This window comes from Colobus angolensis, unplaced genomic scaffold (genome assembly GCF_000951035.1).
Source record: "Colobus angolensis palliatus isolate OR3802 unplaced genomic scaffold, Cang.pa_1.0 Scaffold285, whole genome shotgun sequence".
Taxonomy (NCBI): Eukaryota; Metazoa; Chordata; class Mammalia; order Primates; family Cercopithecidae; genus Colobus; species Colobus angolensis.
This window is the reverse complement of record NW_012116099.1, coordinates 739488-764741: the sequence shown is the minus strand read 5'-3', so window position 1 is coordinate 764741 and position 25254 is coordinate 739488. Positions and strand designations below refer to the sequence as shown.

The following is a 25254-nucleotide window of genomic DNA, read 5'->3' as shown; positions in this document are numbered from 1 at the left end:
CACTGTAAAAAATTGTAAATATAATATGCAGTGAAAAGTGAGTCTTCCTCCCTGCCTTCTTCCCCTGGTTCCCTTCTCTGCAGGAAATATCAGTCAACTTCCTTGTATATTTGTCCAGAGGTGTATAATTAATACTTGAAGTAATTACTTTGTGATAGATGTTTTTCTAAGTGCTTTGTAAATATTTATTTGTTTGATCCTTTATGTGGTGACTATCATTATCAACCCATTTTTCATGTATGTATATATTTTATTCCACACAAATGTTTTGGATTTTAAGTACATACCAAACTTTGACATGTTTCTTCCTGTGTACTGGTCAGCTTACTAATGCTATATAACAAACAAGGCCAAAATCTCAGTGGCTTCATTACATACATTTATTTCTCATATGCGAGTCAGCCGTGGCTCAATAATTTCTCAGTTGGGCTTGCCTGGTCTTGTCTTCAGACTGGAAGTTGGGCTTGTGTCTGCCCTCATGCATCACTCCTTCCAAGACCTAGGCTGAGGAAGTGTCACCTACCTGAGAGAGAAATCTTTGTGGCAAGAGACAGGAGCACAAGGAAAAAGTGGAAACATACAATGCCTCCAAAAACTTCTGCCCTGAACTTGCTGTCTCTTCCATCCACAGTCAAAGCAGGTCACATGGCCAAATCAAAGTCATTGCGGCAGGGAACTATAATCCACAGGGCAAGTTTAAGGAAAGAACAAAAAAATTCGAATAAAATTATTTAATTTACACACCCTGAAAATTCAACTTTTATCTTTTGCAGCTGGGATCTAGAGGAATAACTGAAAAGATGTTGCCCTGAATGAATTAACAATAGCTTTCTCATGGTCTTCTGCTGGCAAGATATAAACAGCTGACTCTTTTCTATTTATATTTCCCAGGTTTTGGCATCATGTTTGGGAAGAAAAAGAAAAAGATTGAAATATCTGGCCCATCCAACTTTGAACACAGAGTTCACACTGGGTTTGATCCACAAGAGCAGAAGTTTACCGGCCTTCCCCAGCAATGGCACAGCCTGTTAGCAGATACGGCCAACAGGCCAAAGCCTATGGTGGATCCTTCATGCATCACACCCATCCAGCTGGCTCCTATGAAGGTATGGCGAGGGTTCCATCTTTGGGTGGGCTTAAGAATCATGCTCTTATCTGGTGCACTGCATCAGCTTTATAAGCAAGCTATAAAATGCCTAAACCACGTATCTTTTTAACATTCACAGATTATTCACAATTATTCTTTCATGATTATAATTTTCACCATTTCTTATAAATTGCAGCACATGAAAAGGAACTTTGGCTTTAGATATGATTTTTTTAAAATCAGACACATAAAATGTGATCACAAAATAGGACATTTTTATTTCGGCTTTAAATGTGTTTTTATACTGAAGCGTATTATCCATCCACTCTGGTTAATATTGGCAATAGCCTCTGACCAACATTAGACCACCTTTTGTTGTTTTCCATTTGCTCTCAAAATATTTAAACTTTTCTTTCATATAAAATTTACTGCCAATAGATTTTAATAATAATAATTATAAATATATATACACATGCATATATAGGCATATACATATATATGTTTTAGATGATCAAATAAATATGTGTATATATATACACACAAACATATGCATACATATTTATTTGTCTTTATAGCTTTCAAATTTGTCTTTATAGCCTAAGAGAGAGCTATTGCAAATAAAAGCAAGTAGTTTGAGTCCTAGAATAAGATATAATTTATCTTAAATATGTAGCTAGGAAATTTTTGGCAATAAATTTTCATAAAAGTAATTACATGTAAGTAGAAAGCAGACCCAAAAAAATTTCAGTTATGCAAAGTTACTACAAAGAAAATCCAAGAATTGCAGTTTTCTTCTGCACTTCAGAATGATAAGAATTCTATAGACTATCAGGCAATTGCCCAAAAGTTCTCTATGGGAGTTAAACATCATTGAAAATTATAATGATATTATCCAGTGGACCATTCCAGAGTTTCATAATCTATACAAAACTTGAGTTCAGATTCTTTCCTTGCTCATTGTATTAGTAGATATCTGTGCTATTTGAATATGTTATTCTGCGTTAACATGAATACTGCATAAACTGTATTTGAATAATATGCAGAACAAAACTGAATGCATTTTTAAAGGGATGCAAAGAAAGAGTGGAGCTGATACATTATGGGAAATGCTTATGAAATATCACCTGACCTGACTAAATTAGAACTGTGAGTCCATTGTTCATGCACAGTGCTGGTCATTCTATTCTGGTATTGAACATATGAGTCTGTTCTGCCCAAAGATCGATACAGAGTCTTATAATTCTGCATTTTGTGAGTTTGATTTTCTGGTAGAATTTCAAAACTTTTCAAACCAACTAAAATGTTAAGTCCACACACACACACACACAAATGGATATTTGAGAAGATAAAGCTTTGGGAACAAAAGGAGGCTGTCATTTTAAACAGATATCAATTGATATTTATTAGAAACTGACTAACCAACTCTACTAGTTTGTATTTGGCAATATCTTACCATTGAACATAATTTTCTCCCTAAGAGAAGGCTAACACTTAACTAATGATCACATAATAAGGTGGACTATATCTTCAAAAAGTTGGGATTAGAAAAAAATCTGCTTGTTTAGTTTCATTATTTTTCTTATATCCCAAGTTTTTACAAAACCCAGACAATGGAATGAGCAGTGTGCCCTGAAAAGTGTTCTACTATTTGTCACCATGGTGAAGGAAAAATTCTCACATGAAACTAGGACTTATTTTCTTACCCTGGAGTATCATTATCATTATCATTGGATAAGAAACATTCTAGACAGAAGCAGAGTCTTTTTTTTTTTTTGATGATTTTTATTAATTTATTTTGTATTCTGCCATAAGGTAATTGTACATACAAAAAAATTGTAACAGAAGCAGAGTCTTAAAGAAACATTCTAGCTGAAGACCCAGGACATGTGCCGTCTCGTTAGAGTGTATGCATTATTTGGTTAGGACAAAGTGTCATTTACTTCACCATGATTTTTCACTTGTCCAGATCCTAGCAGGTCCTGTTTGGGAGCAAAGAAAGAGGCTCTCGTCTTAGTGATAACCCATAATGTTCAGTGGATGTGGGATTTAGTAGAACCTTCTACTTCATTTCTTCCATCTCCTAGGTGGGCTGGCTCGTTATCCTTTCCTCTCTGACAATCATTCCCACTGAGAGTTGGAGCAAGATTTAGCAACTTCTAAGCTGCTAAACCTTGTGCTTCTCTTACTCACTAGCATGGGCTTTCCAGCCCTTGTGCCAAATGCATGAGCATTCAGTCCATATGAAATGAAAAGACTAAAATATTAGTTATAGACACTTAAATGTTCACTGGGTGATGACTGGAAGATACATCTCAAGTATACAGCAGGTCCTAGATTTCTGCAAATGAGACTTCAGGCACAATTGTACCCCTCAGGGAAAAAATAAAATAAAAACAGAAAAGGAGTGACTAAAACAAGATCCAGCCAAGTTGGATCTCACCCATAAAGATTAAGATTAATCAAATCCATTTAACTGAAGGACACCCGAAAAATCCAGTACCTCATACTAACACTAAACTCCCTTAAAGCAAACCTTATCTTTCTCCAAATATGAGTATAAATATTTCCCCAATATGAGTTCAGTTAACACCATTAGCAGACAGTAGACAATATTGGTAACCAAACAGAATCCTGTGACTGCCAGACTCTTACAATAAGTAAAAATTAAAAGGTTTAAGGGGCCAAACTATGTCATATAGTTTGCATGATCCAATTTTTCGGAAATGGCTTCTCTGGAAAAATCTTACAAGTCACATAAGAATGACATATTGTAATGTATAGAGAATATATCTCAGAAGTCAAAAAAGTCCTTGAAATAAGAAGTAATGAATAAATGGACAGAAAAGACTGAATATAGTCATGCAGGTTTAAAGCCATTTTGGCAAAATTATTTAAGTTAAATAGAACCAACCATTCTAGTTGGTTTGGTCAAAGTGTTCTTTAAATTGAGAAAGGAAAATGAGAAAAGAGATCATGACATAAAAACAGTCAATGGAGGAAGTGTGTCACCCCTGATGTTGTGGAAAATACCAGTTCTTCAGTACTTGTCAGCAAGCTTCAGCAAGCTAGTTCCGAGTGGAAATCTGCCGTAGCCACCAACACTCTTCCTTGATTAGTTAGGATTTCAGCTGTTCCTGTTTAGAACCTCATGCTTACCCATTGTCATGCTTACCCGTACACACCTATCCTCTGTGTAGACTTACTTAGGCCAGGGTTTCTCCAACCATACAGTAGATCAGAATCACCCAAAGAGTCTGATAAAACACAGATTGCTGGGCTCCATTCTCAGAGTTTCTGATTCAGTAGAACTGGGATGGGGCCCAAGAATTTGCATTTCTACTAAGTTTCCAGGTGGTACTGATGCTGCTGGTCTGAGGATCACACTTTGAGAACTTTGATTTAAGTAGTATACAGGAATGTATCCACATAAGGTATAATCAATGTGAGTTTGCACTGGCTGAGATTTCCAAACTGTCAGAAATTTAACCAGAAGCCACCAATTAGCTTGTACTTGTGTCAAAAGTTTGTGTGCCCAAACTTTTGGGCTAGCCATGTCGGCCATGTAGGCTAGCCAAGATAACCTGAACACCCGGGGGGGAGGTTCCCTTTAAAACACTTGGCAAATATCATTGAGAAACTCCTTTTATATGTCATGTGATTCTGTCCATGAGAACATCATAAGCAATATTAGCAAAATCTGTGCTGAATTAGATGCATTACGTAAAGGGCAGATTGAATGGTCATATTTGTTTGTGATTGCCCAGTAGTTCTCAAGCTTAGACTTTCATAAGAATTTCCTTGGGGGTGTATTATAGCTCACATTCCCAAGCCCCACCCTGGGGATTTTGATTCAGTACGTCTGGAGTGAGCCTGATAACTTGCGTTTCTAACCAGCTCTCAGATGCTGCTGGTGCTGCTGATGGATACACATACTTTAAGAACTGCTGTTCTAGGTGGACTAAAGCCACAACATAATGATCATCCTTTCCCTTTGTTACAGCCTAGAAATCATTTGAAATGCTAAAAAAAAAAAAAAAAGAAGATAATATTTAAAAGCTTTTGTAGCTTCTACCTAAAATGAAAAAAGCATATCTTAACATTTGCTTCATATTTCTTTTTAATTTTCAAGTAGAATTATATAAATAATATTAAATAGCTTTATTTGGCATATCTGAATTTTATTAAGTGATGTCATAATGTATATAATCTCTAACTTACTTTTTTACTTAATATTATTTTGAGATAAATTCACATTGATGTGTAGAAAATGAGTTTATTTAAAAATTACTCTAGCTTTATTTCAATCTATCCATTTCTCTACTAAGGGATATTGTCAAGTATTTGCTATTATAAATATTAATAATATTGTCATGGACATCTGTATTTGTGTCTTCTTGGGCCTATGGTGAAAAGTTTTCTTGCAGTGGTTCTCAAGTGTGGTGTAAACCTATGGGGGTTCCTCAGACTCTTTTAGAGAGTCTACAAAATTAAAGTTTGCTTTTTTTACTCTCGTTTCCTGTGTATACAAGGGAGAAGCTATATTACAAGTGATAATGTCATTGATTGATGGATGCTTAATGTGCTTTATATTCTTATGTTTTAAATTTTCTTGACTGGGCACAGTGGCTCATGCCTGTAATCCAGCACTCTGGGAGGCCAAAGCAAGATTGCTTAAGTTCAGGAGTTTCAGACCAGCCCAGGCAACATAGCAAGACCTCGTCTCCACTAAAAAAAAAAAAAAAAAAAAATTAGCCAGGCAAGCTGGTGTGCACCTGTCATCCCAGCTACTCTGGAGACTGAGGTGGAAGGATCACTTAAGCCTAGGAGGTCAAAGCTACAGTGAGTTGTGATTGAACCACTGCACTCCAGCCTGCATAACAGAGCAAGACCCTGTCTCAAATAAATAAATACATTTAGCAGTTTTAATATCTAATGCAGTGAATATTAATAGATATAACATAAACTAAGGTCTCTTTTAGGTCCTCAATAATTTTAAGAGGTTTTTGAGACAAAAAGGTTGAGAACCACTTGGAACTTATATTAAATGTGATTATCTGTGACTTCTGCAACTTACCTTGCCCACACTACTGACTTTTTTGTTTTTTTAAATGAAAATAGAGACTTTTGTCTTTTTTAGTTGGCCAGCAATCTTCTAATCTCTACAACCTTTTCAAAGTTTATTGAATACAATATTCCATCCCTTTTTGTGTATACTATATAATTTATCTGAACCAGCTGTTTTGAAGTTTTTTAAATTGTTAGATCCTTATTTACCATTCCTTTTCTAATTTTAGCCTTCAAAGCCTTCCTAACAATCTTCTTTTTATCTTTTAAAGATTGAAGAGTCACAGAGAAGACCAATGCAAAACTGACTCTGACTTAGTTTTCTTTGTCTTTGTAGTCTTCGGTATTTTATAATCTTTCAAAGCTGAGGTTCCATCCCTTCCTTTTTTTATCGACTGCTTCTGACTGCTGCTTTAAAAACCTCTCTATTCACAAAAGCAGGTAAAATCAAGAGAGGTAAATCTTTAGGTCTGGCCATCCCGTTCTTGAAGACCACTGTTTTATTTTCTCTCCCATCGTAGTTTATGTTGAAAGCTCATCCAAGATGGAGTCTATTTTAATTACTCTGAAATTCTCTACCTTTCTCTATTTTTGTGATTCTCAATTTTGCATTGTGTTTAGAGCTATATCATTTTTCATAGTTTTATTTCCATGGGATTCTCTCTTTCCTTGAATAGTTTTTAAAATCTGCTTTCCCAAAATACAGGGCAACTATCTGACATTTTCTAGCATTATTTTCCTTTGACCTAAGGTAACAGTTTTCCCCAAGGTTCCTCCTCAATTACACATAACTGATGTGCTCTTCCTTGTTACTCAGAGTTAAGCCAGAAGGAGTTATTTCTTTTAGTGTCTCCTTTACTTTCTGAGAGTTGCTGCCAAGCAGTTTAAACTGTTTCCAGATGTTTGCCATGCTCCTAGCTGAGTGAAGCTCCCAGCCATTCTGAGAGCTGGGGCTGCCCCCTCATGACTTTTCTGGCTCCCTTAACAGGTCTCTTCTTAAAGTTCATAGATTACATTCCCCATTACTTTCCTATCCTCATAAATCGGTGTTTTTTGTTTGCTTGGTTTTTGTTTTTTTGTTTTTGTTTTTGTTTTGTTTTTTTACTCTCCCTTCTTTTAGACCTGTTTCTGCTTAAATATAATGGTGAGCCTAGAATCATCTTTTTTGCAACATGAAGTCCAATGCCTTCATGTTCACTGAGCTGGGTCACCGCTTTTCATTTCTAAGTTCTCATCTGGGTGAACATCAGGACACTTCTAAGAGGTAACAAGGGAGCCAGGAGAAGACCTTGGAAAGAGATATATTCAAAGAAAGGAGGAAGAGCTAGTCCCAAGACCCTGTGGCAGGAACAAGCTTGAGGAGTTTAAAGGAAAAACAGATCATCTGTTGGGTAGAGCAAAGCACGATGGGGAAAGGAGTGGGGGATACGGCCAGATGGACAAGTAGGGATTGGATGGCACGGGGGCACTTTTGGAAGCCACAGTCATGAGTTTGCTGTTTTGTGAAGCCTCTGTGCATGAAGGACACAGATCTCAGATGAAGAAATGGTCCTATTATGAAATGAATTGATTTATTTAAAGGTCAGACCCAATGTATAGTGTACCAAATATATTGATCTGATATGTAATCCTGCAGGTGTTAGAAGTATATTAGTCAAATGGTTGTGAACAGCTGGGATGCTGGAAGTCCTTCCAACTTAATGATTATCAGAAGACATTTAATAAAAATACAAACCTTCTTAAAGAGGAAAGAGTGTATATGGTATAAAGATAGTTAATTTCACTGCTAAGCAAAATGTAATTATAAAATGAAACCCATTAGGCAGATTACCTATGTTTTAAAACCTCTCGTCAAAAATGCTACTTCAGAAGAACTGCATTGAGTTCTTCAGAACCAGAGCCCTCAACAGGAAGAGAGATTGCTGATCCTTTGTTAAAGTTGTTTATATTATCTTTATACTTGCAAAACCAGTGAGGACAATGGACTTGGACACTCACATTTCTCTCGGTGCCTATTACTTCCTGGAATCCCTCGTTCCAGTGTCAGTATGCCTTTTCAGCCCTTCCACCACCGCAAAGACTGTGCAGTAGAAACATCACACCGGCCCCCATTTTCTCATTTGCCTAAATTCGGGAGATGTGGGCAAGGTACCTTGTTTCCAAATAAAAGAAGAAATCCAAAACCAAAGCCAGATTTATCGTATTTCTTCATTTTTATGATCCCATCCAATCTGGAAACTTTGGCAAAGCAGTTTTTCATTGTATTAATGAGGTTACTATTTGATGTGTACCATGTCAACGCACCATCTTTCCCCATAAATGTCTCTCTCTCACACCCCTTTAAAAGTAACAAACTACATCAGCCACTAATAAGAACCATCTTTGTTTCCATCAGCGTTTTGCAGTGTTTTACGTAAGTCACTTTAAGGTTTCCTTAAACTTTGAACAAACTTGAGCTCACATGGTCTAGTTGTTACTCTAAAAAACAAAAGCTGACATTTTCAGAGAAGACAGTATCACCCCAGGGAATTTATCCCTGCAGGTAGCCACCTCTTCCGCCATTTGGAGGAGGGCCAATGTTAACCACACACCTCCAGGCCTCTTGGCAGGGCCATCCTGGTACCCAGTGTGACAGCTCTGTAATCACAAATGGGTGATGTCACAGCTGTCACACCTGCAGCTCCCTGGAACCAGCAGAGAATAACTGGACATTCGTGGCCCATGATCCTGGCATTTGGAAGACAGCTCCTAGGCTCCCAACTAAAACTGAGTCACTGAGACCCCATGAATGAATGCTCTCAGTTACTCCCCATCAAGGAGTAACTGTAATCTGTTGCCAAGGATTATTAGAAAATAATCCTTCTAAATCAAAAGAAAAAAGGCATGTGGCTCTCTGTGACTCCCACTCATGCTTGGAACTTGAAAGATTTAATCTCCTGCCACCCTCAGGACCAAGGTAAACACAAATTGAACATACCATTTTAAAGCAATTGCCAGTTATAGGTTATATTGAAAAGTTATTTACTACCAATTGGTGGTTAGATCTATTCCTGAAGCCCTCTTCTCATGGTTCAAAATGCTGTTCCCAGCATTGCTGCAGTGGCTGTGTTCCCCTACTGTAACTCCTGGGAGGAAGCGATAGAGAAGAACCCACACACTGAGGGGTCCTGTAAGTACCTCCACTTGAGTATTTTACCCCAACTCTACTCCCAGAGCGGAAGCTGGTGTGAAGGCAATGCAGGTGTCAAATCTATAGTAATCTCTAGTTTTTGTTGAAATCTCTTAGGCAACAGGCCTGACCAAAATCAAGAGTATGGTTACCAAACATCGGATAGTGTTTTACAGAGTACAAAATGTTTAAGATTTATTCTTTTGTGGCACTTATAATAACAAATAGTTTTAACCCAGTTGTACAGATAAGTCTTGACTGAGTATGATTGATTTGTTCAAATTCACCCAATTTCTAGGTTGAACCCAGTTATTTATTTATTTATTTAGAAACCGGGTCTCACTCTGTCACCAAGGCTGAAGTGCAGTGGCACGATCATAGCTCACTGCCACCCTTGTACTCCTGGGCTCAAGCAATCCTCCCACCTTAGCCTCCTGAGTGAGTAGCTAGAACCACACATGCACTCCACCATCCCTGGCTAGTTTTTTATTTATTTTCTTATGAACACTGGGTCTGGCTATGTTGCCCAGGCTGGTCTTGAACTCCTGGCCTCAAGCAATCCTCTGGCCTTGGCTTTCCAAGTCAAGAACCAGTTCTAATACCATAAACCCAGCTGCATTTGGTTGGTACATACCCATTATTTATAACTCCTGTGCTCTTCTTCCCTAAAGTGTTAATGATTACTTTGTGTATTCCCTCCCTCAAAGTATTTGCTTTCAAAATGAGGAGCATAGGAAAAAGACAATCATAATTCCAAAAAGAGAAACTTATATTGCAATATCAGACAGGTAAGTGGGATGGTGGTTTTTTTGAGCAGGGGACATTTTCCAGTTTGCCTCAAGTAGCACAAGAAAGATTGATAGGCCTGGAGAATGTTGGCAAAAAAAAAATCATAAGAGATATCACTAATTATCATGGCCCCATGTACCAGACGCTATGTTCCATAGGTGCTTCACATACACCATCTCTGTAGACTAAATTATTAAACTCGATTTTTTGGCTGGGCATGGTGGCTCATGCCTGTAATCCCAGCACTTTGAGAGGCCGAGGCAGGTGGATCACTTGAGGCCATGAGTTCAAGACCAGCCTGGCCAACATGGGGAAACCCTGTTTCTACTAAAAATACAAAAATTAATGGGACATGGTGGCATGCACCTGTAATCCCAGCTACTCTGGAGGCTGAGGCATGAGAACCACTTGAACCTGGGAGGCGGAGGCTGCAGTGAGCAGAGATCACACCACTGCAATCCAGCCTGAGTAATGGAGTGACACCCTGTCTCAAAAACTAAATAAATAAACTCAATTTTTCATTCTTCTCACCACAGCCTCATAAAGGGCTGAGTTCTTCCCCACCCCTTGAATTTGCATGTGACTTTCATGGCCAATAAGGTGATGTGAACAGACTTCTAATGGACAGCTCAGATTTCCCTCAGTGCTTATGCCAACATCATAAGAATATGCCTTAGATGACAGACTGCCTGCATCTCTGAAACCTGAAGCAGAGCCACCCAGCCCAACCTCATTGTATGAACCTGAGTGTGGGTGGTTTGTTGTGCAGCCTTATAGGACAACTGACTGATACACTATCTTACTTAGCCCCATGCCAGCCTTTTCAATTAGAGAGTAGTAACTCCATCTTTTGGGTAAGGAAAGCAAGTCTTAGAAAAGTCAAAGGATTTGTTGAAGATCCCACTTCTGTAACTGGAAAGGCCCAGGACTCAAACTTTATACCTATCTGACTCCAAGACCAGTGCTTGTAATCACCACACCACTGTGCCTCCTGATAATAAGTATGTTTGGGCATGAAAAACTGTTATATGCATAAATGATGCTAAGTCAGAAAACAAAATTGCTTCCTTCTTACCTTTTCACCTCGCAGATTGTGTAACTGAGACTCAGGTAGGCACAGTGGTTTTTCCTAAGACCGCAGAGCACATTAATGTCAGACATAATTTCTGTGGGTAAGGAATGCTTTTGATTTGACCATGTAGAAATTCCAGATTTAGCCCATGAGCTCTCCCTTGAAAATCTGGAAAGGACATCATTATAAACACCTACCTGACTATGATTCCCTATCATTACTGCCATATGATTTTATTTTTCAGTTGTAGAGTACTCAGAGCGCTTTACGGAGTCTTTCATTATGCATGTAATCCATGCAGTCTTCTCAAGTGAATTAGGCAGAATATTTAAATAGGAAATGTCAATGAAATCATACAATGAGAAGCAAATGAGTGAACTTTCAAATGTGTGCCGCTCACTGCTGCTCCACTATGACCTCGATGCTCCCTGAGCTCATCATATTATAGGTCAAACAGCACACCCCCCAGATCACAAGCGTGTCTCCAGAACTGTGTTGGTTTCCCATAGAGTGGCCCTCTCTGAACTCCTGACAGCTGAACTCATCAAATAAGGACAGTTGTGCTTTGATAGATGGGAAATTCTATGTAATGTGAAATGATATTCTCGGGGACATCTTCTTTTCCCCAGCTCTTCTCTCCCAGCAGTAGTGACCTAACTGAAAATAATCCTTCTAAATCAAAAGAGAAAAGGCATGTGGCTCTCTGTGACTCCCACTCATGCTTGGAACTTGAAAGATTTAATTTTATCTCTCATTTAGCATCTTATAGAAATTGGGACAGTAAGATGGCAGCTAGAGGCTGCTTTAGTGGAACTATCAAATCCTATCCTTTTTAATGTTTTATTATGTAATTTTAAGTGCTGCCAACTTTATACTGATGATAAATCTATCACTTTAAAATCATTTCCAAGCAGCACATCACTATCTAATTGATTGGATGCTACTACTGTTACCTTTAAGATTAAAGCCTGCCCAAGAAGTTACCTAAGTGTTTGCTAGAATCACTGAATCCATCACCTGTTGAGAATCTTCCTATCAGCTTTCTATTACTGCATGACAATTACTACTAAGTTAATGGCTTCAAAGAACGCATATTTATTATCACAGTTTCTCTGAGTTCAGAGTCTAGGCATGGCTTAACAGGATCTTCTTGCTCAAGGTTTCACAAGGCTGCAATTAGGGGGCCAGCTGGGCTTCATTCCCATCTGGAGGCTCAAATGGGGATGAATCCACTTCCAAGCTTATTTAGTCAGAATTCTGTGGGCAGAATTCTTTTCTTTGCAGCTGCAGAATGCGTGACAGCTTGCTTCTTCAAAGCTAGCAGGAAAGCAAGAGCTAGTCTGCTTGGGATATATATATATAAATATCATAATGTACTCACAGAAGTGATATCCCATCAGCGTTGCCATATAATGTAAGGTAACCATGGGGTGACATCCCATCACCTTTGCCATGTAACATAACACAGAAGGGACAACCTGTTACCTTTGTTGTACTCTATTGGTTAGAAGCAAGCCACAGATCCTGCCTATACTCATGGAGAGGGGATAATCAAAGGCATGATCTCCAGGAGGTGGGAAACATTGAGGGGTCACCCTAGGGTCTATCTACCCTGGTTCCCAATGTCATTCCCACATGCAAAATACATTCATCCCAGCCCAAGATCCCAAAGTCTCATCCCATTGCAGCATCATCCCAAAGTCCAAACTCTCATCATCTAAATTGTGATTAGGTATTGATGGAGTGCTTGGGAGTAATCTGTTAAATGTAGCTGCTGGGGCACAATTCCTCTCCATCCATGGACCTATGAAGCTGAAGAGACAAATTATACGCCCCCAGCCTTTCCAACATATAATGGTGGGACAGTGCAAGATAACAGGTGTAAAAATTCTGATTCAAAATGGGGACAGGGTGAGGGCAAGCGGGTGGAAGGTAAAAAGGAATTACCGGTCTGTGGCTCTTCTGAAATCCAGCCAGGCAAATGTTAGGAGTTCCCTGATTACATTTCAAGGCTTGGGAATGGCCCTCGGTGGCTTAGGCTCCATCCTCAGGGTTCTTAGTTCTGCCCTTCTTTTTCATGAAAGGCAGCACATGTTTGCATCCTGAGTAGTTTTATCAGCATGCTTTCCACTGCTAGTAGAATTGGAAGGGTCTGAAAGCCTCCTTTATTTCATACTCTTTTTGTCCCTTTCAGGCCAAGTGGTCAGTATTCCTGATGAAACAATTTCTTAAGAACTTCGTAGAGTTTGTGTGGATTCACTGCAGTTCATTCCACTAGGTGAAGCCATATCCACAGATATTTTAAAGATAAACCTTCCTGTTCCTTGGCCTCCTTCTGAGATGACTGAGGGACAATGCCCGTATGCTTCTTTGAGGTTTTCTGGCTCGATTGAGAAGATCTATTGGGCAAACCCTTAATTTCTTAAATGAGCCTTTCATGTAGCTGCATACTTTTGTCTTCTGATCTTTCTAAGTTTCTAACAAAGAGCTGTACAGTCACACTCAGACTTTTCCCTAGTGCATGCTCTCCTGAGAATGAATCTCTTCATTTTAGCATCTGTGCCATCTAGAGATCATTGGAATTTTTTACATTGTCAGATTCTGATTCGGTTTTTTAAGAAAAATTGTCCTCCCAATTTTCCTCTTTCCTCACACATTTTACTATAAGCAGAAAGAAGAAACCAGGGGGTTCCTTCAGCACTTCTTGGAAATCTTTATACAGTCAAGTTTATCACTTTCAATTCTGCTTTCCAGATAACCTCAGGAGACTATTTCACCAAACTTTACATTACAAAAGATTCTCCTTCCTCCTTCCTTCAGTTTCCAATGAGTGTTCCTCACTTTTGAGCCTTCACCATCAGCATCCTCAAAGTCCAGATTTCTGCTCTGAGTCTGTTCATGTCATTTAGGCTTTTTCTACCATATTCCTCAAAATTCCCCCAGCCTTCACCCACCTGGTTACGAAACCCCTTCCACATTGTTATGGATTGAATTGTGTCCCTTCCAAACATTTATGTTGAGGTGTTAACCCCCAATGTGACTTTGTTTAAAGATATGGACTTTAGAGAAGTAATTAAGGCTATGTGAGGTCACAAGGGTAGGACCCTAATCCAATAGGGCTGGTGCCTTTATTAAAAAAGGAAGAGCTCAGTCATGATGGCTCACACCTGTAATCCCAGCGCTTTGAGAGGCCAAGGCAAGAGGATCACTTGAGTCCAGCAGTTCAAGACCAGCCTGAACAACATAGCAAGACCCTGTGTGTATTTTTTAAAAATTAACAAAGAAAAAAAAGAGGAGGAAGAAGAGACACCAGAGGTGCCCACCCAGAGGAAAGGCTATGTGAGGATATAGGTAAGAAGGCAGCCACCCCAGTCTGTGTTATTTTGTTATAGCAGCCCAAGCAAACTAATACTCACATTTTTAGGTATTTGCTATAGTAGTTCCCCACTTCCAGGTATCAGAAGCTGTATTAGTTTTCTATTGCTATGTAACAAAGTACCATAAATGTAACAGCTGAAAACAACACACATTTGTTAATATCCTTGCAGTTTCTATGGTTTAGGAGTCTGGCACAGCTTCACTGACTCCTCAGGCCTCAGGATGCTGAAATTCAGGTGTCAGCTTGGCTGCATTCCCCACTGCCTTCCCATTCAGAGGCTTGACAGGGCAAGAATTCACTTTGCAAAATTCATTTCCTTGCAGCTCTGAGGGAATGGGGTATTGAGGCCAGAAAGGAGAAGAAGCCCGGTTTGTTGATGAACAGGCAACCCCATAGGCAAGCAGGCTCAGTTGTGCCAGGGATGCTCTGAGACCATGTGGAGCACACCTCACAAATAGCCCAGCAAGGAGCAAGGAAGCTGGGACATCTACCCACCAACTCCAAGCTTTCTTGGTTGTGGGTTGCTCCCAGGAGTTAATTCCCTGACAACTCCACACTTGGTCGTGCATTCCCCAACAGCCAGAGGACACCTTGTGGTAGAGAGACTCGGGGAACCTTCAGCAAGGATAGGAAATGTCTGCAGGTGGCCTCTGGGGTGGACTGAGGGGATAAAGGCACGACACCGGTGGCAACTGCTATCAGTATAATATCAACTTTCATTTCCTTAACAGATGTTTATTGTGCACCTACTATGTTCTGAGAGAAAAAACAACAGTGTTTGGTCTTCATCTCCATAGCGTGCACAGTCTAGTGAGGGAGAAAGAATTGTAAAGACAAATGAAAACATAATGTTATAACAGAAGTATAAATATTTTGTTATGAAAGCTTTGAGAACAAAATGACTACACTTCCTAGAAAATTTTGAGAAGATAAAACTTTGGATTTTATGGAAGAGTATAATCTTATATTCATACCTAATGAATGAATATTCCTATGTAAACAAATAGTAACTTTACCAAGAGGCAATGACAATGTATTGCTTAAGAGCCCTCTGGAGCCAAACCGTCCAAGATAAATAAAAAATCTTGATTCTTCACATTCCGGCTATATGACCTAGTGCAAGTTACTTAACCTCTGTGAGCTTCTGTTTCCTCATCTGTTAAAAGTGGATATATTGGCCGGGCGCGGTGGCTCAAGCCTGTAATCCCAGCACTTTGGGAGGCCGAGACGGGCGAATCACGAGGTCAGGAGATCGAGACCATCCTGGCTAACACGGTGAAACCCCGTCTCTACTAAAAAAATACAAAATCTAGCCGGGCGAGGTGGCAGGTGCCTGTAGTCCCAGCTACTTGGGAGGCTGAGGCAGGAGAATGGCGTAAACCCGGGAGGCGGAGTTTGCAGTGAGCTGAAATCCAGCCACTGCACTCCAGCCTGGGTGACAGAGCGAGACTCCGTCTCAACAGAAAAAAAAAAAAAAAAAAAAGTGGATATAACAGTACTACCTCACAGGGCTGGAGTAAGGATTGAATAGCTTAATACATTAAAACATTAGCAGTCAAGAATAAAAAATGAATCAAACCAAATGGTCACATGTACAAAGTATAATGAAAATTCACTTTTTTAAGAAGAGAACAATATTTTGAGTTTTTCTCTCTTAATTAATAAAACAAAAAATATACATGTATGTCTTCATCATTTTAGGAATACTATTTGGAATAATTTATATGTGACTCTCTAAACCATACAAGTGTGAGTTCTTAGAGTTCTTATAAATTTGAATGGAAAGGCCAGGAGCAATGGCTCATGCCTGTAATCCCAGCACTTTGGGAGGCATGAGGCAGGAGGATCACTTGAGGTCAGGAGTTCGAGACCAGCCTGGCCAACATGGTGAAACCCTGTCTCTACTAAATTCACAAAAATTACCCAGGGGTGGTGGAGGGCACCCGCAATCCCAGCTACTTGGGAGACTGAGGCAGGAGAATCACTTGAACCTGGGAGGCGGAGGTTTCAGTAAGCAGAGATCATGCCACTGCACTCCAGCCTGAGTGAAAGAGCAAGATTCCATTTAAAAAAAAAGAAAAGGAAAAGAAAAAACATTGAATGGAAAAATACCCCAGATCTCTTTCACTCGTGGGTGCATTCAAGTGTGAAGTTTCTAAGGGCAGGCTTCCAGTGGTATCTTTCCCCTGAAACCCGCAGGCCGCTGCAGTGCTGCAGGCCATTGCTCCCACCAAGAAGCAGGAGGCAGAGCAATGACTGCTTGCAGCAGCATCTGACATCAGCAGCCCTCACCTCCCGCCTCATGGGTCAGCAGCATCTTTGCATGTGAGCTGTGAGGCTGGAAACCTCATTGGCTGGAAACCACAAGCCAAGTTCACTTTCTGAAGTCTGTAGGTGTGGGGAAAAGGAGCACTTTTTAAACAACACTAAGGAGAGGTGCATGAGGAAATAGCTTTCTTCAAATCTCCGTGTCCTAAAGCCAGATCTCACTTAGGTTAGAGCAGAAAGCTGGAGAAACAGCTGAATGTGATAAACCTTCTCTAGAAATGAAACCCTGTGGTATGTTTAGCAGATATTTTTATCTATAGAAGAAAATGTGCTTCCTTTGAGAGTTATTTCTAAAAACCTTTCATTTTTATGTTTTCACCACTTGAGAGCACTAAGTATTCATCATAGGCAGCTTAGCAAAATTAGAAAACTACGGAGAAAAAATAAAGACCTGTCTTTTTTTTGAATTTTGAGTTTTGATGTATTTCTTGCACCATTTTAACACAGACACATGTGCGTACACATACACGGAAGAATGAGATTGTTGACTATATTTACACAGTTTTGATTTCATTTTTTCACCAAATTTCAGGGGTTACCAAAGTTTCTTGGTTCTCAGTAACTTGTCACAGCACCTCCTAGAAAAATAAATAGATAAAAATAAAAGCCATTCTATTTATTAGGTAATTCAGTCCAAACTGTGAGTATGTCATAACAACAAATACCTGTAAATTGCAATTTGTAAAATAATTATATTTCATTCTGAAACACGGGTGAAATGTACAGGCCTGCTGGACACTGCCTCACTTCTCCAACCTTGGAACCGGGCTGGATACCATACCCTCACCCTCATTTCCTGTTCCACATTGATTTTCACACAGGACTTTCTGTTTGTTTTAGGTCATGGCAACTGCCAGATGCACCACTTTACATTTGATGTCATCAAAATACATGTAGTGTAATCTAATGTTGAAAGATGCACTAGTAATTTAGAAGGTATCTGACAAGTTAAATGTTGTTTCCTTCAAAATTTTAAAATAGTCTGCCACACCATTGTGAGTTTGCTGCAGTTCCCTGGGTTACCTTGGCATATAGTTTGGGAACTACGAACTGAGTCTCATTGCACTGACTGCAAGATTATTTTTATTATTTTTATTTTGTTTTCTCTTTCTGTTTTTGTTTGTTTGGGGTTTGCAATATTATTTTTAGTGGCCACATTAGAATTCTACAGATGCGTCATAATTTTAAAACCCTCTTATTGTTGGAAATTTATGTTGATTGTTAGTTTATTTTTTATTGATAATTTCATTGTCTTCAAATGGGTAAGAAACTCCATTCTTTTATGTAAAGGTAGAGTCTTTGAATCCACAATTACTACCCGTAGTTATTTGGCCTATTTATATTCTTACCTTGCAGTTTCAGAGCCCAGTTAGCCCAATTAGCTGGTGGCACCTGCAGTCTTGAATGCTATGATTATCCACCTTCTAAATTCTATGATCTTCATGGTTTTGTCACTGATTTGATTTGGGGAACAATGAGCCTAAAACAGGAAACTACTTTTTAACCCATCAGCTGTGCTTCAGATTTTCAAGTTAATGAATAAAAATAAAGCCAAGGAATTGACAAGCCTATAAATTGTCAGCAACCAGAGAGAAATTAAACCTATGAGAACACAGGGAAGAAATGAAGACAGAGCCAGGCACAGTGGCATGCACCTGTACTTCCAGCTACTGGGGAGTCTGAGGCAGGAGGATCATTTGAGCTCAGGAGTTCAAGGCTGCAGTGAGCTAGCATGGTGCCTGTGAATAGCCACCGTACTCCAGTCTGAGAAACATAGAAAGATCCTGTCCCTAGGAAAAAGAAAAGAAAAATATATGAAGACAAATAAAAATCATTGTGAAAGTCAAAAACGTCTTACTTTTGATAACTTCATACCAAAAACCTGGGCACAACACTGTGTCCTACACCATCCGTGGGTATGGTGCAGCGAGGGAAGATGTCAGGGGACTACCCAGGGCGGTGCATAGCTTCTTGGCACAGCATTGTAGAAAGTGGCTCATATTTGAAATTAGCTCTTCAATTAAGGGTACATCCTCAATGGATTATTATTCCATTAGCTTTAAGCTAGCACGAATCAAGTCAAATGAGAGGGCATCGGGGGAGAGAGTGAGAACATCAAGATAAAGGAGTTCTCATCAAATATAAGGAGATGGTGTTGAAGCTAGAGCTTATGAAGGTGGTGGAGGTCATTGATGGTGGAGGAAGAAGTGGTTTGGAGGTGATGGAGGTGGCTGAAGGTTGTGGAAGTGGTGGTGGAAGCTGTGGAGACAGTGATGTCAGTGGAGATGGTTGGTGGATGTGGTAGTGGCAGTGGTGGTAGTGGTAGTAATACATTTTTAACCTTCATGAAAGGCTACTTGTAGATGTAAATGGCCCACATCTATTTTATGCCCAGTTATAAAGTTCTGTTGCTCACAAACCAAAGTGAAGAATCCTTACTTAATTGCTTATAACAGATTCATTGTTTGTTTGTTTGTTTCTGTGAGATGTGAACTCACTTTAGGATACAGGACTGGGGCTCATAGTTAGTGACATACTTGAATACATATTACCCCATTTAAGCTCCTGTGAGGTAGGTATTATCCTTATTTTACAGACTGGGTGATCTGAGGCTCAGAGAACCCAAAGAACTCATCAATAGTCACACAACTGTCAAATGGCAGAGCTGAGGCATGCTCCACCCAGCTCAGGAGACTCCAGAGCCAGGGCCTTGCCACAAAGCATAAAGTTGTGTTTGAGATGGCTGTGAGTTGTCAAGGATATAATGGGAACATTAGCACATTATAAGAGAGAGAGGTAGGGAGAAAACATGAACCTTAATTTCAAGAAAACAGATAAGTTGGAAGAAATTCTGTTGCCTTTATCTCTATAATATTTCTATCCCATCCTGGACATGGCATAAAAATCTTCCTAGAAGCACCTTCCAAGTGTTCAAATTCTACTGTTTTCTAAGGTACTCACCATATCAATACCTTTGTTAGGTATTCAACGTTCAATTTGTTCAGCATTTTTGAATACCCAGCATGGGCTAGGCATGATGTCAGTGCTTGCTGGGGTGTGAAATTGAGTATGTCAGTGACTGAGATATTGATAACCAGGAGAGGCTAAAATTTCTATAGGACTGGACAAAAGTTGCATTTTCTGATACAGTTCTCCTATGCCTTACTTATTTTTATAGCAAAAACAGTTTCTGCCAAATTTTGAGAGAAGTATGTTTAAGTCTCTCTCTAGAATTGTGATTTTCCCTATGTTTTTCTTACAGTATTTTATTGTCTAATATTGGAATTCATATTCACCATTGGATTAAAATTGTCTTGACTACAAGACATACTATGACTCTAAAGTGAAATTGCTGGATCATAAAGCATTTGTACCATTGAATTTAGTAAGTACTGACAGATGGCTCTCCAGAATGATGGTACCAGTGTATTCCCCACCAGTAAAGCACAAGGTTGCGTATCTTACATCTTCATCATGCCCTGGTATTATACACTGAATATTTGCAGGTCTAAGGAGGATTTCATTGTGATTTTTATTTCCTTTCTCTTTTCACTATTGTGTTTGAGCATCTCTTCACATCTTGTTAACTGTTGGACCATTCATTTGGTGAATTACCTATTCAAATCCTTTGTCAACTTTCCTGTTGTTTTGCAAGAATTCTTGCATTAGTAAGAGTTTCTTTAATCATTTAACTTTAAATGCCCCCTTGTCTTATACTTTCAAACCTGATTTCTTTTTGTTTCTACCTATCTTAGTCTCATACTGTACTTTTATTTGGGTATCTGTAAGTATTTTCTTGTAAACAGCATATTGTTGTTTAGTTTTATGTTGTTTTGTCTTTATTCAATCTGACGATTATTGGAATAATTTGGTACATTTGTATTTAGTATCATAACTCATCCACTTGATTTCATTTCTTCCGTATTACTTAATGCTTTATTTAATGTACATTTTTATTTTTTCCTCTTCCTTATTTCTTGCTGATTTGATCATGTTGCTTTTCACTCTGTTCTTCTCCTTTATTAACTTGGAGTTTCCACTTTTCCATTCCACTAATGGATTCTCCACTTTCTGTGCTCTTGTGATCAGATACTTTCCTTTTTTACTATATTTTTAAACAAACTCCCAACTAACTCCCCCAATAATATTAACTTATCTCTCCCCACAAAATGCAAATGTCCTCCCTATTTCTGATTCCAATAAGATGAGACAATTAGAAAAATGTCATCCATTCCTCTTCTTCCCTTTCTCCACTCCTTGTGACAAACAGACTTTGAAATACTTTTATTTCCGTCCCTCCTAGATGTTGATGAACTCATTTTATACATACAGCACTAAACTATTATTAGAATTTTCTGTACATTATGTTTTAAGAGGCCTTATTTAGCAGTTTTATAATGCATCATTCCTAGACAGTCTTACTTATCCACTCAGAATTAATTCAATAAAGAGAGAGAGAAACGGAGAGAGATACAGACTGAGTGCACACCAGGTGTATTGCTTAACACAGCAGTCCCCAACCTTTTTGGCACCAGGGACCGGTTTTGTGGAAGGCAGTTTTTCCACAGACAGGGGTGGGGATGGTTTCAGGATGGAAGTGTTCCACCTCAGATAATCAGGCATTAGAGTCTCATAAGGAGCGCACAACCTAGATCCATCGCATGATTGGTTCACGATAGGGTTTGCAACCCTATGAGAATCTAATGTTGCTGTGGATCTGACAAGAGGCAGAGCTCAGCTAGTAATGCCCACCCGCCCACCACTCACCTCCTGCTGTGCGCCCTGCTTCCCAACAGTCAGCAGACACTCCGGGTACGAGTCCATGACCCAGGGGTTGGACACCCCTGAATTAAAACAGGATTTCCCCTCCTCCTCATATTTACTTCATCTTGAGGTCAATGTCTAGATTAGCACTATTCCATAGAACTTTCTGTGATAATGTAAATGTCCGCTAGGGTAGCCACCAGACACATGGAGATATGGAGCTCTGGAAATAAGATGAAGATGACTCAGAATTGAATTTTTGATTTGATTCAATTTTAATTTAAATAGTCACATGTGTCTAGTGGGTACCATATTGAAAGGAAAGATCTAGATCATCTGTTATTTGGATATAGTCTTGACTGGCATTACCTCTAAAATGGTTAGAGATAATTGTAATATATGATCATGATTTGCTTTCTTAAGTCTAACATATAATCATATATATATTTCTTTTGGTTTTGCTGATAAGTCAATATATTGTGGTTGAGTATAGGATTCTCAGTCCTTTCCTCTCGGGTGGGGCTTCCTAGAAGAAGAACCTCAGACCGGGGTTCTTCTGCAAGGGACTTACTGAGGGAGATGTCTCGGGAGGCACCTGTGACAGAGTAAAGTAGGCAGGACAGTGCCGAAGAATATTATGGACAGCGCTGTCATTTCAGTTCCAGTCTAACCTGAGCCTGAGACCATGGGAGCTCTGGAGTATCAATGGCACCATGGCGTTGTCTCACCTGGAGATAGCAATTCTGACTTTTATTACCATTTTTCAATAAGTCATTGGCTGAGACCACCCTCAAAGAAGGGCATAACACCCCAGGCCCTGCGTATGAGGCTGTGAGCCCTTTCTGGATAACTGTGGGCCATTCTCAGGATGGGTGGCCTACCATTGCCCGTCAGCCACCACACTCAGACCTAAGTCAACCACAGGACTGTACTTACTTAAACTTCAGGTTTTTAGATAATAAGCCCATTAGTATTGTCGTTCTTTCTTGGAAGTATGTAACAGTTTTTTTCATTCTTAGAATTAAGGAATTTTCTAGGATATGCCTATGTAAGTATTTTTTATTTTTTTTCAAATCAGCCAATTAATATTCTCTCTTTCCTGGAAATATGTAAGAGACTGTTTTTATTCTGAGTGAAAAATTTTTCAGGATATGCCTAGGTGTGTCTTTTTTTTTTTTTTTTAATCAGTCCTGCCCTGAACTTAATGACATTTTTTTAAACTGCCTATTCAGGTCCTTAGCTCAGGGAAATTATCATCCATTATTTGTTAAATTATGCCCGCCATCTGTTCCTTTTTATTCTTCTGACACTCCCTTATTTTGCATGTTAAGTCTCTTTTTCCCCTATGACTTTCTTCTCTTTGTATTTTTGCATAGGTTTTGAGACATCTCTTCTACTTGTCAGTCTCAACCTCATGTCTCAGCAGTGACCATCTTCTCCTTCAATCCATGCTTTGAATTGCCTACTTCCAGACACTCTCTTTTGTGTCATGCTTGAATCGACAGAGATGCTCTTGTTGCTTTTTACATTCAAGTTACCATCTGTCTCTTCCAGTAAATCTGTTTTGTTGGGCATGGGTTTAATCTGTTCTGAGCCGTTGTTCTCTCTCTCTCTCTCTCTTTCTCTCTCTCTCTGGGTGCTGGATATCTTTGGTTGTAATATATTAATATACATGTTTTTCTGGCTACTTTCTTTCTCTGTGTGGTAGTAGTCCCGTGATTAGAGGAAGACAAAGTGGAAACTACACCTGGGGACTGATGGCATGATACAGGCAGACTGTCAATTCCCCATTGAGATGCATGGAGAAAGTCCCTCTTTTCCTCCACCATCTCTCAGACTCTCCCAGCCTCCAGGGCAGCGACTCTGTATAGCTTCTAAGCACCACCTCTCGAGAGCTGGGAAATCCATGCTGCCATAGTTCACGGTCTTGGGTCCCCAAATCACTGTGAGCCATGTTCTTCCCAGGACCTGAGCCTGCTGTCCACTCGTGTGCACCTCTTCCCCATCCAGGTGGAAGCAAGCCCACAAGCTCTCTCTGTTGAAATGTCCTCAGCACCCAAGCCTTGTTGATCCAACTGCCCATCAGCCCCAGACGCCATTTGGTCAAAAGAAGTGGACACCCTGGAGTTGAACATGGAGGAGAGGGAGAATTGTGTAGGTCATCATGGTCCCAGAATCCTCCTCCTGCTTTCTGCAACCCTTCTGAAGAGATCTGAATTCAAATGTTCATTCTTCCCTTTCAGGATCTTTGTTTCAACAAATGCCAGCTGCATACCAAGCCCAGTGCTGAGGACACAGCATTGAATAAATCGGGGATGAGTCCTTCCTTCCAGGAATGTTTACTCCAAAGGGGAAATAATTATCCATGTGATCTAGTTCTAATTGCAGAGTGTTATGAATGGGCAAATAAAGGCTGTGGTGGAAGGGCAGTGTTGCTGATTCATATTTCTGCCCTCACTTCCTGTACCCCCCTTGTTACAACAGAACTTCCTGCCATGTTATCTGTACAATAAAGGTGTCCATTTCGTTCCATGTCATCCTTGGACAATGTTAAACAAGTTGCATGTGAAGAAAGGTGGCTGAGATGATGGAGAATCTAGAATTCAGGTGATCCGATGATTGGCTGAGAGCACTGATGATTGGTTGAGAGCCCTGGTGATCTTCTGTCAAAGAATCAAGGGAGGGAAGTAAACAATCGCTTTCTTCAAACACTGAATGACTGTCCCATAAGAGGGGAATTTAGTAACCTCTAGGAATCCCCTGGAAGGAAAAATAGGAAGAGGTAAGTGGAGGCAGCACAGAGAGACTCCAGTACTTCACCTCAATAGGGCAAGGCTTGGAAATGTGTTCTCCAGCAATGCAAGGGGCTGCCTTGGAAAGGTGAGCTCCTCATCTTTAGGAATGTTCAAATATTGGTCCAATGGCACCCGTAAAAGGGACCTGAACACAGCAGACAGGGCAGGAGAAAAAGCCAGGAAGAACTGGGAGTTGAGAAGTTTGTTAGGGATTTGGTGTCTGAGAAATGAGAGTATTGGGCAATGAAAAGGAGTAAGAGAAGTGTGGCCAGGATTGCCAAGTGTGTCTCCTTCAGAGAGAAGTGTGGGAGGAATAGAATTGTTTTTCAGTTTTATCTTGCCATGCCCTAGATAATAACTAAGTTTCCTAAGATCAAAAACAGCCATGGTTTTTTTCTTCCAGACTTTCTTTGTTTCTATTTTCTCTGGTTTACCTAAAGTAAAACAACAGTAAACAATAGGATCTGGCCAGGCATGGTGGCTCACACCTGTAATCCTAGCACTTTGGAAGGCTGAGGCAGGCAGATTATTTAGCTCAGGAGTTCCAGACTAGGCTGGGCAGCAAGGAGAAACCCTGTTTCTACTAAAAATACAAAAATTATCAAAGTGTGGTGATATACACCTGTAGTCCCAGCTACTCAGGAGGCTGAGGTGGGAGGATCACTTGAGCCAGGGAGGTCAAGGCTTCCGTGAGCCATAATCTGATCACTGCATACCAGCCTGGGTGACAATGAGATAAAAAAGAAAGAAAGAAAGAAAGAAAGAAAGAAAGAAAGAAAGAAAGAAAGAAAGAAAGAAAGAAAGAAA

The 25254-nt window shown here is 39.7% G+C and overlaps 1 protein-coding gene across 3 annotated transcripts in view; it reads left to right on the top strand.

Annotated features, from left to right (window-relative positions):
* The window catches only part of PAK7 (p21 protein (Cdc42/Rac)-activated kinase 7), a 319541-nt gene that overhangs the window by 211708 nt on the left and 82579 nt on the right, over positions 1 to 25254 (top strand). For all 3 annotated transcript variants that reach the window (XM_011948856.1, XM_011948858.1, XM_011948857.1), the window contains one exon: positions 892 to 1106. In XM_011948856.1, the coding sequence (XP_011804246.1) occupies positions 903 to 1106 (204 nt within the window). In that variant the 5' untranslated portion in view covers positions 892 to 902. The remainder of the gene's footprint in view (positions 1 to 891; positions 1107 to 25254) is intronic.